This window comes from Salvelinus namaycush, chromosome 7 (genome assembly GCF_016432855.1).
Source record: "Salvelinus namaycush isolate Seneca chromosome 7, SaNama_1.0, whole genome shotgun sequence".
NCBI lineage: Eukaryota > Metazoa > Chordata > Actinopteri > Salmoniformes > Salmonidae > Salvelinus > Salvelinus namaycush.
The window spans coordinates 59659441-59673538 of NC_052313.1; the positions used below are offsets into that span (position 1 = coordinate 59659441).

Genomic DNA, 14098 nt, shown 5'->3' on the forward strand with positions numbered 1-14098 from the left:
ATTCTGAGATTTCTGTTGTTTGAATTTGGCGCCCTGCACTTTCACTGGCTGTTGTCATATCGATCCCGTTAACTTTTTAGGGCTGCAATCCCGTTAAGGTATTATCACGTTTGGTAAAGGTTTGATGTTTTATTTTTGTGTGAAACCGAGTGATTATGATCAACTATTTTACAAGTCACATAGCTAGAAGCTTTTGGTTTGTCTGAATAAATTTACATAATTTCCTCATGGTAGTTTTAATAAAGAATACAAGTATTTGAGCTTTCTGAGTTTGTTTAGCATGTTATTGGTTTTGTGTAAAATTCACGAGCTGGTAAAATGGAGCTGTTCACTCTGTCTGCGCCAACGGACTTCAGTGCTGGTGCAGAGAGACAATTTCACGGTCACACTACAGTTTTGAAGCTGAATGTAATGATCATCAGTTTTCTACATGTGTACTAATATTCAGACACCTTCAGTTGCTTCTATCTTTATCTATAAATGTTACTATGGTGTGAACGGGAAATACAATTGGTTTTTGATTAAAATAATACAGTGAAGACAAGGTTAAAACTAAACTTGTACTAAATGTTTTTTTGCCATTTATGTGAATTTGGGAAATCTACTTTAGTTTAAGTGCACTTACTTTGTGTAGACTAATTTTAAAGTGTGTACTTTGTGTAATATGAATTAATTAATGTTTTGTTGTCAATGCTTAGCTACCTGATCCATTGAAATGAGATCAGTGCTTGACTTGGACAGGAGCTCACTGAAGCTGAGAACCGGCACCTCAAATGTCTACTGTTTGAGCTCATGTTCCTGTCAAGGCTTTGGGTAACTGGTGAAAAGGAGTCAGGCGCAGGAGAGTTGAGATGCGTGGACAAGTTAGTTAATACACGAAAAAACACCAGTATAGAAACAATACAACGTTCCGTGAAATATACCGGTACCACAAATAAACGGGCGTTCATACAAAGCCCGGCAACAAAATACCAGCCGTCAGATACAGTCATCAACATAGAACAAACACGCACACATACATGTGGGAAACAGAGGGTTAAATACTGAACATGTAATGGATCGGCGATGGCTAGTAGACCGGTGACGTCGACCGCCGAGCTCCGCCCGAACAAGGAGAGGGACCGACTTCGGTGGAAGTCGTGACAGTTCCTCTTATAGAATATTAGCTCAACAGTATTGTGGAGCTCCTGTGCCTAAATATAAACAGTACCGGCACGTATTTCAGTCCAAGTCAAGCACTGAATTAGATAATTGAACATATAATATATTTTTAGAGACTAAAGAAAGTGCCAGAACTGTCAAGACAATAACTTTTTGTGTCTGTTTCTCATTGTTACTACAGGACTAGAATTAAGTCTGAGGCCGGTAACATCAACAGTAACGACAAACCCAGCCTGCCTCTCTCCTTCCACACTGAGTCCAAACCCACAGTCACTGGGTCCTGATTGTGACAGTGGGGACCAGTTTGCACTGCAGGATCCAGAGATGGCATCAGTGAAACTGGAAGACTGCAGTCAAACACTGGAGCTGAATGTCAACATTAAAGATGAAGAAGAGGAGGAGAAGATCGGGACATCTGTTAATCATGGTAAGAGCAGGGTTCTTTCTAACTAAGTTTGTTGTTCATTCCAACTTCCCACTGTGTATGAAAAGTTGCAGTAGAACTGTTTCATGATGAACTGTTTCAATGAGAAGGTAGATGTTATTTCATGCTACTGAGACTTGCATGGTTTGACACCAGTATTGCCAGCATTTGTTTTATTAACTGAGCTATCTGGAGTGATCAGAGAGTAGACTAAAGAAGTGAAGTAGACAAACTGCCAGTGTTTTAAAGTTCTATGAAGTGAGTCTGTGTAGTTACTAACTCTTGTGACAGTGAGTGGAGGATGATATGAAATGAGTCTGTGTAGTTACTAACCCTTGTGACAGTGAGTGGAGGATGACACGCCCCTTTTTAGCTTTCATCTCTTACCCACTTTTAGAATAGTTTTATTCCCCTGTATTGTACAGCCTACTGATATGAATACATATGTCACCCGGTACAGACAGAAGAGGACCGGCCACCCCTTTGAGCCTGGTTCCTCTCTGTTTCTTCCAAGGTTCCTGCTTTCTAGGGAGTTTTTCGTGGCCACTGTGCTTCTACATCTGCATTGCTTGCTCTTTGGGGATTTCGGGTTGGTTTCTGTAAAGGACTTTGTTACAACTTATGTAAAAAGAGCTTCATAAAATACATTTGATTGACATGTATATCACACCAATTGACTGATTGTTCTGATATTGTTCACACAGGAGACCATGTTGAGACATTCTCTACATCCAGAGAGCAACAGCAGGAAGAACACAGAGCAAAGAGGTCTCACCACTGCCCACATTGTGAGGAGATTTTCCCATTTCTATCAAAGCTAAAAATACACCTAAAAATACACACAGGAGAAAAGCTTTACTCCTGCTCTGAATGTGGAAAATGCTTGAAAACATCAACTGCACTAAAAGTTCATCAGAGAGCACACACAGGAGAGAAGCCTTACTCCTGCTCTGAATGTGGGGCGAGTTTCTCTCAACTGGGCCACTTAAAAAAACATGAACGTATACACACAGGAGAAAAGCCTTACTCCTGCTCTGACTGCGGGGCGAGTTTCTCATATCGGGACACCTTAAAACGTCATGAACATATACACACAGGAGAGAAGCCTTACTCCTGCTCTGACTGTGGGGCGAGTTTCTCTCGACTGGGCTCCTTAAAAAACCATGAACGTATACACACAGGAGAGAAGCCTTACTCCTGCTCTGACTGTGGAAAGAGTTTCTCTGAACTGGGTACCTTAAAACAACATGAACGTATACACAAAGGAGAGAAGCCTTACTCCTGCTCTGACTGTGGAAAGAGTTTCTCTCGACCGTGCACCTTACAAATACATGAACGTATACACACAGGAGAGAAGCCTTACTCCTGCTATGACTGTGGGGCGAGTTTCTCTCGTCCGGACACCTTAAAAAACCATGAACGTATACACACAAGAAAGAAGCCTTACTCCTGCTCTGACTGTGGAAAGAGTGTCTCTCACCTGGGAAACTTAAAACAACATGAACGTATACACAAAAGAGAGAAGCCTTACTCCTTTTCTGACTGTGGGGCAAGTTTCTCTCGTCCGGACACCTTAAAATGACCTGAACATATACACACACAGGAGAGAAGCCTTACTCCTGCTATGACTGTGGAAAGTGTTTCTCTTGAATGTGCCATTTAAAAAGACACCAAGGGAAACACAAGAGAGGAGCCTTACCACTGATCTGACTATAGAAAATGTTAAACACCAGCTGAGCTTAACTTCTTCGGGGTAGGGGGCAGCATTTTCACTTTTGGATAAATAGCATGCCCAAATTCAACTGCCTGCTACTCATCCCCAGAATATAAGATATGCATATTATTACTAGATTTGGATACAAAACACTCTGAAGTTTCTAAAACTCTTTGAATCATGTCTGTGAGTATAACAGAACTTATGTAGCAGGCAAAACCCAGAGGACAAACCATTCTGATTTTTTTTTTCTGAAGTCACTGTCTTTTCAATGACTTTTCATTGGGACACCAGATTTCTAAGGGACTTGTTTGCAGTTCCTACCGCTTCCACTGGATGTCACCAGTCTTTGGAAATTGGTTGAGGTTATTCCTTTGTGTAATGAAGAAGTACGGCCATCTTAAATGAGGGTCACTTGAAGTAAATTGTTTGAGAGAGGCACATTACCACAAAAGTTGCGTCAGTTTGTTTTCTTTTTGTATTGAACACAGATCATCCCGTCTTCAATTTGATCGATTATTAACGTTTAAAAATACCTAACGTTGTATTACAAAAGTAGTTTGAAATGTTTTGGTAAAGTTTACATGGAACTTTTGATATATTTTGTAGTGACGTTGCGCAAGTTGGAAGCGTTGTTTTTCTGGATGAAACGCGCCAAATAAATTGACATTTTGGATATATATCGACGGAATTAATCGAACAAAAGGACCATTTGTGATGTTTATGGGACATATTGGAGTGCCAACAAAAGAAGTTTGTCAAAGGTAAGGCATGAATTATATTTTTATTTCTGCGTTTTGTGTCGTGCCTGCAGTGTTGAAATATGCTACTCTTTGTTTACTGTTGTGCTATCATCAGATAATAGCATCTTATGCTTTCGCCAAAAAGCCTTTTTGAAATCTGACATGTTGGGTGGATTCACAACGAGTGTAGCTTTAATTTGGTATCTTACATGTGTGATTTAATGAAAGTTTGATTTTTATAACATTTTATTTGAATATGGCGCTCTGTATTTTCCCTGGCTATTGGCCAGGTGGGACGATTGCGTCCCACCTACCCCAGAGAGGTTAAAGGTCATTAGAGAAAAGACAAAGGAGATAAGCCTTCTGCTCTCAATGTGGCAAGAGTTTTTCCCAATTGGGCAAAATAAAAACACACCAACGGATATACACTTGAGAGAAGCCTTATCACTGCACTGACTGTGGGAAGAGATTCTACAGATTGGGCCATTTAAAAAGACACCAATGTATACATAAAGGAGAGAAGCCTCATCAGTTTTCTCAAGACCAGCTAAGATTAGACACTCCACTTAATTCTCATGTCATTAAATAATTGGCAACGTTGAATTGGATCAAATGAAGAAAGTGTAGAACACTATTGTAATCCTATAGTTTCTCACTGTGAGAGAACAATGCAGAGGAAAGGGAGTGTTATAGAATGTTAGCCACTTGTCAGTTTTGGTGAGTTTTGTTAGCTTCTACTGTAAAGATATTGAGATTACCTTGAATTTGCTTTTAGGGTTGAGTATCATCTGTGGGGCATCTCACAATGGAATCTGATGGGTGACTGGGTGGTACTGCTTCCCTCTGCAGTTTTCTGTGGGAATGAGCTGGTAGACACAACATACACTGATTTTGCAAAACATTAAGGACACCTGCTCTTTTCATGACATAGACTGACCAGCTGAACCCAGGTGAAAACTATAACCCTTAATGATGTAGTTGTTATTGTATTTATTTTGGATACCCATTAGCTTTCAGTAGAAAACAAGATGTTGCAGTGGGCTAAGGAATGAAAACACTGGAGAATTTTAAAAACATTGCCTGGTCTGATGAATCCCTGTTCCTGCTGTTTCACGCTGATGGGAGGAAACCACGAGTACAACATTGCAGGCTGGTGGTGGTATGATGGTGTGTTTTCATGCCACATATTGGGCCCCTTGATAAAAGTGGAGCAACGTTTGTGTAAAGATCATTGCCAATCAGGTGCATCCCTTCATGGTGGCAGTGTATCCATCTGCAAATAGATTTTTTTCAGCAGGATTACGCCACAAGGCTTGTCTAGAACTGATTCCAAGAACATGACAGGGAATTCAGCTTAATGCAGTGGCCTGCCGAGTCACCAGATCTCAATCCAATTGTGCATCTGTGGGAGGAGATGGATCAAGCTATTCGGAGTAGAGATCCACTCCCAGCCAACTTGACACAATTGTGGGAAGCATTGGAGTCAACATGGGCCAGCATCCATGTGGAACGTTCTCAACACCTTGGAGTCCATACCCCGACGAATTGAGGCTGTTCTGAGGACAAAAGGAGGTATAACTCAATATTAGGAAGTCGTTCATAATGTTTTGTGCACTCAGTGTATATCAGATAAAGATGTTGTGGTGATCACTTTTCAGCATTAGTTTGGGTGGATTATTTTATATTACTAAACAATTTTGTTTAATGATAAACAGGCTATGAATCGACTACTTGTGTTTATTAATTTGTCTTTTAATACTAGATTCATTATTTTAGTCATTGATGATGAATGTATTTGAATAACTGTATTGAAGTTAATTGATCTGGCGGCAGGTAGCCTAGCGGCTAAGAGTGTTGGGCCAGTAACTGAAAGATTGCTGGTTTGAATCCCGAGCCGACTAAGTGAAAAATCTGTCATTGTGCCCTTGAGCAAGCCAATACACTCTTTTTGTCCTGTAAGTCTCTCTGGATAAAAACATCTGCTAAATGACAAGAATGTAATGAAAAATAATGTTTGTACATGAATTCATGCTGGGCAGCCACTTTTTTCTCATGTGTATAATTAAATGAAATAAACTGATTTTAGTTAAATACTGTATATTGTCATGGTAATTTCCTGTATTACTAAATGATGAGTTTACAAACCACACACAAGTCAGTTATATTTTAAACTCCATCTTTAATTATATGAGTTTCACCATAGCCCTTTGACTCTCAGATCAATTCAGTGTCTATAAATGAATTCTCTGAGAGTGCTTACAAAAGAATACTTTGTATCTTTTATAGCCAAGATACACCCCTCTCAACTCACATGACGAACCACAGATCTCAGGAACTTCACAAAGGGCCTTTTACTTGAAAGAGGATTATCCCATAGCCAGATAGCGTTAGCTATAAATTATCGTTCAGTTTGGTCTCTTAGACGAGGTTCTACTTCTCGTTCTTGGTACTTCATATTACCAAAACATTACCTCATCCAATGGCATATATCAATTGTCAATTCTAGATACTTCCATCTCAAATACAACCCACCCCTGGACAAGCTCCCTGGGGGGAGTGACTTCTAGGTCATATACTATGAAAGATAGGTTTCAACATCAGAGGGGGCATACAAGGGTTCCAGACACTGCCATACTCCTCCCCCCAATGGGAAAAGGAGGGAATGACTGGAGTACAGACATAATGGAGCCCTTCACATGGTTTCACAGATATATTCATAATGAAGACCATGTTCAAACCTGACTTCTCCCTTTCTGATATTCTGCCTATTACCAGACATGTAAAAGACAAGCCTGACCTCTCCCCTCTCTGGGCCCCAAGTGACTTTTCCCTAGAGGAGATAGGAAAATGCAACTGCCAACAGTATAGTCCAAAAGAAGACATTCTAATGACAAGTATAAAGTAAATAAAACATCTTATTCCTCTATGTTACCTAACTAATTCTGATTCAGCTACGAAAATATACAATACACAACATTGCCGCTTTGTTTATCCAGGCCAGAGGGACATGACCATAGTAGGCTAGAGCAGCTAACTTCTACTTGGACACAATCCCGGATCCGGGAGCACCCCCATCAGTAAAAAAGCTGACTAGCATAGCCTAGCATAGCGTCACAAGTAAATACTAGTGACGTAAATACTAAATACACAAAACACACAAGTAAATACTAAATACTAGTCCAAGACACCAGATGAAAGATACACATCTTGTGAATCCAGCCATCATTTCTGATTTTTAAAATGTTTTACAGGGAAGACACAATATGTAAATCTATTAGCTGACCACGATAGCAAAGGACACTCACAACTCACAACTTTTTTTTCCCACCATTTTTTTCCTGCATAGGTAGCTATCACAATTTCGACCAAATAAAGATATAAATAGCCACTAACCAAGAAACAACTTCATCAGATGACAGTCTGATAACATATTTATTGTATAGCATATGTTTTGTTAGAAACATGTGCATATTTCAGGTATAAATCATAGTTTACCATTGCAGCCACCATCACAACTCTCACCAAAGCAACTAGAATAACTACAGAGACCAACGTGAATTACCTAAATACTCATCATAAAACATTTATGAAAAATACACAGCATACAGCAAATGAAAGACAAAGATCTTGTGAATCCAGACAATATTTCAGATTTTTTAAGTGTTTTACAGCGAAAACACAATATAGCATTATATTAGCTTACTACAATAGCCAACCACACAACAGCATTGATTCAAGCCAACAATAGCGATAACGAATAAACCAGCAAAAGATATTAATTTTTTCACTAACCTTCTCAAACTTCTTCAGATGACAGTCCTATAACATCATATTACACAATACATATAGAGTTTGTTCGAAAATGTGCATATTTAGCGGCACAAATCGTGGTTATACAATGAGAATAGTAGCCAAGCTGCCAACAATATGTCGGGAGAAATCTTGGGAGAGGCACCTAGTCTAATCAGTAACTAATCCTAAACTTGACTAAAAAATACAGGTTGGACAGCAAATGAAAGATACATTAGTTCTTAATGCAATCGCTGTGTTAGATTTTTAAAATTAACGTTACTACGACATACAGTGTGCGTTAAAGCGAGACCGCACCGAAATTAATGGCGGAATATGAGTTTTACATTTTTCAACAGAACAACGAATTAACATCATAAATAGTTCTTACTTTTTGATGAGCTCCCATCAGAATCTTGGGCAAGTTGTCCTTTTTCAAAAGAATCGTTGCTCGGTTGTAGATTGTCGCCTTCAACGTTGGAATTAGCAGTAAACATTAGCCATGTGGGCCAGACGTGTCCAACTCCCTAGAACGCAGCACAAATAAATACCCGAAAATCGCAATATACTGATATAAACTGATATAACTCGGTTTAAAATAACAACATTATGATGTCTTTAACACCTATATCGAATAAAATCAGAGCCGGATATATCTAAGGGCTATAACGGGAGCTTTCTAGAACGCCATCCTGAGGTCTGTCTTGCGCCATGGCGAAGGGAAAAAAGAAAGGACACCACGTTGCCAGCCCATTTATAAGGCTTCAGATCTGCCTAGCAACTCCATTCCAATTCTCACTATTTGCTGACATCCAGGGGAAGGCGATGCAGTGCATCTCAACCAATAGAATACATGCAAATTAATAAACCGACCTCAGAACAGCCTGCAGATTTCAGATTTCTCACTTCCTCATAGGAAAATTGCTCCAACTCGAGTTTTACTCACAGATATAATTCAAACGGTTTTAGAAACTAGAGAGTGTTTTCTATCCAATAGTAATAATAATATGCATATTGTACGAGCAAGAATTGAGTATGAGGCAGTTTAATTTGGGAACAAAATTATTACAAAGTGCAAACAGCACCCCCTATTGAGAAAAGGCTAAGTTAGTGTTAATGTTAGCTAGCATGCAAGTTTCCAGGCAGAGTTTCTTATGTTGGCCTAGAGAAATAATAGTTTGCGACATTAACGGAAACTGATCATTAATATAGCAACCATATCAAATTACAAATGTTTTCAAAAATGTTGACGCTTACAATTATCCGCGTGTCGTTGTGTTACGTCTTGAGGAACAAATGGCGGGTGAATGACTTGCTTCTTTCTCCCAGTTTTGAGGCATGACGGTTATACATTGTAATACATTCCGTTGTGATATTGTAAACGAACATCGGTTTCTTTTGGAGCGCGATTCATCAACAATTATGTATTTTTGGGAGATAATTTGAGGCCAGAAAGATGATAAAGGAGGCATTAGGAAAGGTAGTCAGTCAGAGTGACCAGTAGTGGTTTTGTTTTGATTTCATGCGTCTCAGAAGAGCAGAAGGAGAAAGCATTGTGTTTTTCGGAGCAGGTCAGCAATAAAAGGGTGTTATATCTGGGGTTTTGTTATATATTGAGTTTCATCGTCTTGAGCAGAAGATTCCACGAGTGGTTGGAGCACTAAACCATGTAGTAGATGGAAAGAAGGAAGAAAGTCAATCAGTTTTACCGTTGTTTGAAGAAGATAATCTGCCTACTACCGAGGTAAAGTTGCTTTTATATTCACACATTCGGACATTCAACAGACATTCAGCAGACATTTGCGAAAAGCCATTAACTTCTTGCGACTACAGGGGGTGCTGTTTCGAATTAGCATTTTGTCGTCTCCAAATTAAACTGCCTAGTACTCAATTCTTGCTCGTACAATATGCATATTATTAATTCTATTGGATAGAAAACACTCTCTAGTTTCATAAACCGTTGGAATTATGTCTGTGGGTGACCCAGAACTCTTTCTACAGCGAAATCCATGACAGGTAGTGCGAAGGTCTGAGAGCGAAGCTCTGGTCTCAGATCAGTTTTTAAGGTCTGTGTGTATCCTATGGAACGACATGAACTGCACCCGCCTTCCCCTGGATGTCAGTAACCAATGAGAAGTGGAATGGGCTTTCTGCGTAGCTCTCAGAGGTTATAAAAGGCCAAGGAGTGAGGGTAGCCTTCCTTTCGACGCTGACCATTACGCAGAGGAGGACCTCAGGATGCCATTTTCAAACGCCCAGTAATCAACGTTAGATATATCCGTCTGTAATTTAATTCGATATAGGAGTTAGAAACATCATAACGAAGCTATTTTAAACCGAGTTATATCAGATTATGCGAGTATATTGCTATTTTTCGGAATTTCCTCAGTATTGCGTCGTGAGGATTTGGACATGCTGGGGCAAAATAGCTATTGTTAGCTATTGTTAGCTGCTATATCCGAAGTTGAATGCAACGTTTTACAACCAAGCAACGATTCTTTTGGACAAAGGACCACTTGGCCAAGATTCTGATGGAAGCTCGTCGAAAAGTAAGAGCTATTTATGATGTTATTCCGTTTTTATGTGGAAAAATGTAAACTCAATAATGGCGACTAGTGACGCCATTATTGCGGCACTAGTCTGGCTGTAACGCACACTGTATGTCTAGTAACGTTAATTTTAAAAATCTAACTCAGCGGTTGCATTAAAAACTAATTTGTCTTTCGATTCCTGTCAACCCTGTATTTTTTAGTCAAGTATATGATTAGCTTTCGATTAAACTAGATCACTCTGAAAGATGGCGTCCGACATTTTCAGGCTTGTTTTGCTACTATTTTCATTGTATAACCACGTTTTTTTATGGCTAAATATGCACATTTTCGAACAAACTCTATATGTATGTTGTAATATGATGTTACAGGAGTGTCATCGGAAGAATTCTGAGAAGGTTAGTGAAAAAATTTATATATTTTGGCGATGATAACGATATCGCTCTCTTTGGCTTGAATTCATGCTGGGGTAACGTTTGCACATGTGGTATGCTAACTTATCGATTTATTATAGTCATATTGCACTTCATAAGGCTTACACTAGATGTCAACAGTCTTTAGAACCTTGTTTGATGCTTCTACTGTGAAGGAGGAGGGAATGGGAGCTGATTGAGTCAGGGGTCTGCCAGAGTGGCATGAGCTGATCACGCGCGCTCATGTGAGAGCGACCTGCGTTCCATTGCATTTCTACAGACAAAGGAATTCTCCGGTTGGAACATTATTGAAGATTTATGATAAAAACATCCTAAAGATTGATTCTATACTTCGTTTGACATGTTTCTACGAACTGTAATATGACTTTTCATCTGAACTTTCGCCTGGACTTGCCCGCCTCGTGAGTTTGGATTGTGTACTAAACGCGCAAACAAAAAGGAGGTATTTGGACATAAATGATGGACTTTATCGAACAAATCAAACATTTATTGTGGAACTTGGATTCCTGGGAGTGCATTCTGATGATCATCAAAGGTAGGTGAATATTTATAATGCTATTTCTGACTTCTGTTGACTCCACAACATGGCGGATATCTGTATGACTTGTTTTGTTGTCTGAGCGCTGTACTCAGATTATTGCATGATGTGCTTTTTCGGTAAAGCTTATTTGAAATCTGACACAGCGGTTGCATTAAGGAGAAGTGGATCTAAAATTCCATGCATGACACTTGTATCTTTTAGCAATGTTTATTATGAGTATTTCTGTAAATTGATGTGGCTCTCTGCAAAATCACCGGATGTTCTGGAACTACTGAACATAACGCGCCAATGTAAACTGAGATTTTTGGATATAAATATGAACTTTATCGAACAAAACATACATGTATTGTGTAACATGAAGTCCTATGAGTGTCATCTGATGAAGATCATCAAAGGTTAGTGATTCATTTTATCTCTATTTCTGCTTTTTGTGACTCCTCTCTTTAGCTGGAAAAATGGCTGTGTTTTTCTGTGACTAGGTACTGACCTAACATAATCAGATGGTGTGCTTTTGTCGTAAAGCCTTTTTGAAAACGGACACGGTGGTGGGGTTAACAACAAGTTTATCTTTAAAATGGTGTAAAATACTTGTATGTTTGAGCAATTTTAATTATGAGGTTTGAATTTGGCGCCCTGCACTTTCACTGGCTGTTGTCATATCGATCCCGTTAACGGGATCTCAGCCATAAGAAGTTTTAATGGGGATCCTAATAAATACCAACAAGATTCCGTCGGCACACACTTGGCTACATGGCCATTATTTTATACATTTCATAACTGTAGTGGCTTATTCACAATAGCTCACACTGCATATCACATATATCCTAGCATCACAGGTAGCCTAGTGGTTAGAGCGTTCGGCCAGTAGCTGAAAAGATGCTGGATCGAATCCCCGAGCTGACAAGGCAAAAATCTGTTCGTCTGCCCCTGAACAATGCAGTTAACCCACTGTTCCTTAGTAGGCTGTCATTGAGGTAAAGGTAAAAAAAAAAATCACATGAGTAGCCAGACCGAGGTGAAGTTGGTTTTATATTCAGACATTTATTTGCCAAATATCATTTAAAACTTTATAAATCAATTACTAATTCACCGTTGGTCACAGAAACATTAAACTATGTATGATTTATTCTATTAATGTCTGGTATACTTTTACAACCTTTGCTTTGAGTAGAAATTCCCGTTTTGATTTGACAGAAATACATAAAATCTCAAATATTGCATTTAAAGATGAAGAAATCAATAACTAATTCAGTGATTGTCTCAGAAAAAGTGAGAATATGCATTTATTTAAAATAACTTAAAATAAATGTTAATTTGAAGTGCAATTTGTTCTATATGAAGTTAGACAATGTTTACATAAAGTTGTACAATGTTGACAATATTAAATTGTATGTCAAATCAATGTTTGCATTTTTAGGGAACAGTTCCACATGTTAAAGTAGTCACAAGGAACAACAGTCATTTATTTATACGTCTCTAATTTAACAGCAAAAAGGCCCCTTCCAATCATTTTCTGTTTTGGCTTTGTTGAAGTCCTTCTTTGTCATCCCCAGACAAGCTAAATGGAACCATCTCTGGCACACAGAGCGTTCTATCTGCAGTATTAAAAACATAAAACAGGGTTATGTTGATTTACATGTAAATAACAGTTCTGGAATACCCAAATTCTGTTACATGTTTTTGCAATTAGGAACAATTTCAAATTGAAATAGATTTTTGTTCAATTGCTAAATTGACTTTAAAGGACATGCATTTGACCAGAACCCTGACAGAAGCACACATAACTGAGTTCTTAATCATCGTTGAGTATTCAGGCAATATAAATCGTGTAGTAATAAAGACATACATTTGCAAAAAAACGTATGCGTTGATAAAAAAGGTATCACATATCAATGTTGTAATATCAAACATTACTAGAATGGCATCTAATAGATTTGATATTTCTATCAATCAAAACTGGAATTTGTATTCAAAACAAAGGTTGTAAAAATATGCTAGACATTTATAGAATAAATCATATCTAGTTTGATGATTCTGTGACAAAGGGTGAATTAGTTATTGATTTAAACAGCTTTACATTGCATTTAAGATTTTATATATTTCCATCAAATCAAAACTGGATTTTTTTAATTCAAAACGAAGGTTGGAAAGTATGCTAGACATTTAAAGTATAAACCATATCTATTTTTATATGTCTGTGACAATCAATGAATTAGTTACAGATTTCTACAATGATTAACCTTTACCGAACCTCAACCCCGGATCCGGGATCACCCCCCACCCCCCCCCACACTGAGTAGCATCGCTAGCATAGCGTCACAATTAAATAGTAGCATCTAAATATCATTAAATCACAAGTCCAAGACACCAGATGAAAGATACAGATCTTGTGAATAAACCCATAATTTCTGTTTTTTAAAATGTTTTACAGGGAAGACACAATATGTAAATCTATTAGCTAACCACGTTAGCAAAATACACCATTTTTCTTTGTCCACCATTTTTTCTCTCCACCACTAGCTATCACCAATTCGGCCAAATAAAGATATTGATAGCCACTAACCAAGAAAAAACCTCATCAGATGACAGTCTGATAACATATTTATGGTATAGGATAGGTTTTGTTATAAAAATGTGCATATTTCAGGTATAAATCATAGTTTACAATTGCACCCACCATCACAACTCGACTAGAATTACTACAGAGAGCAACGTGTATGACCAATTTACTCATCATAAAACA

The 14098-nt window shown here is 38.4% G+C and overlaps 1 protein-coding gene and 1 long non-coding RNA gene across 2 annotated transcripts; both read left to right on the forward strand.

Annotated features, from left to right (window-relative positions):
- The first annotated feature begins 318 nt into the window (after positions 1 to 318).
- LOC120050883 (gastrula zinc finger protein XlCGF17.1-like) lies at positions 319 to 3400 on the forward strand. The gene is made up of 2 exons (XM_038997407.1): positions 319 to 361; positions 2338 to 3400. The coding sequence occupies exons 1-2, from the start codon at positions 319 to 321 to the stop codon at positions 3165 to 3167; spliced, it is 873 nt and encodes a 290-aa protein (XP_038853335.1). The 3' UTR covers positions 3168 to 3400.
- A 620-nt stretch (positions 3401 to 4020) lies between these two features.
- On the forward strand, positions 4021 to 6140 carry LOC120050587. Its single transcript, XR_005477208.1, has 2 exons — positions 4021 to 4063; positions 4818 to 6140. It is a non-coding gene; the product is annotated as an uncharacterized LOC120050587 (long non-coding RNA).
- The last annotated feature ends 7958 nt before the right edge of the window (positions 6141 to 14098 follow it).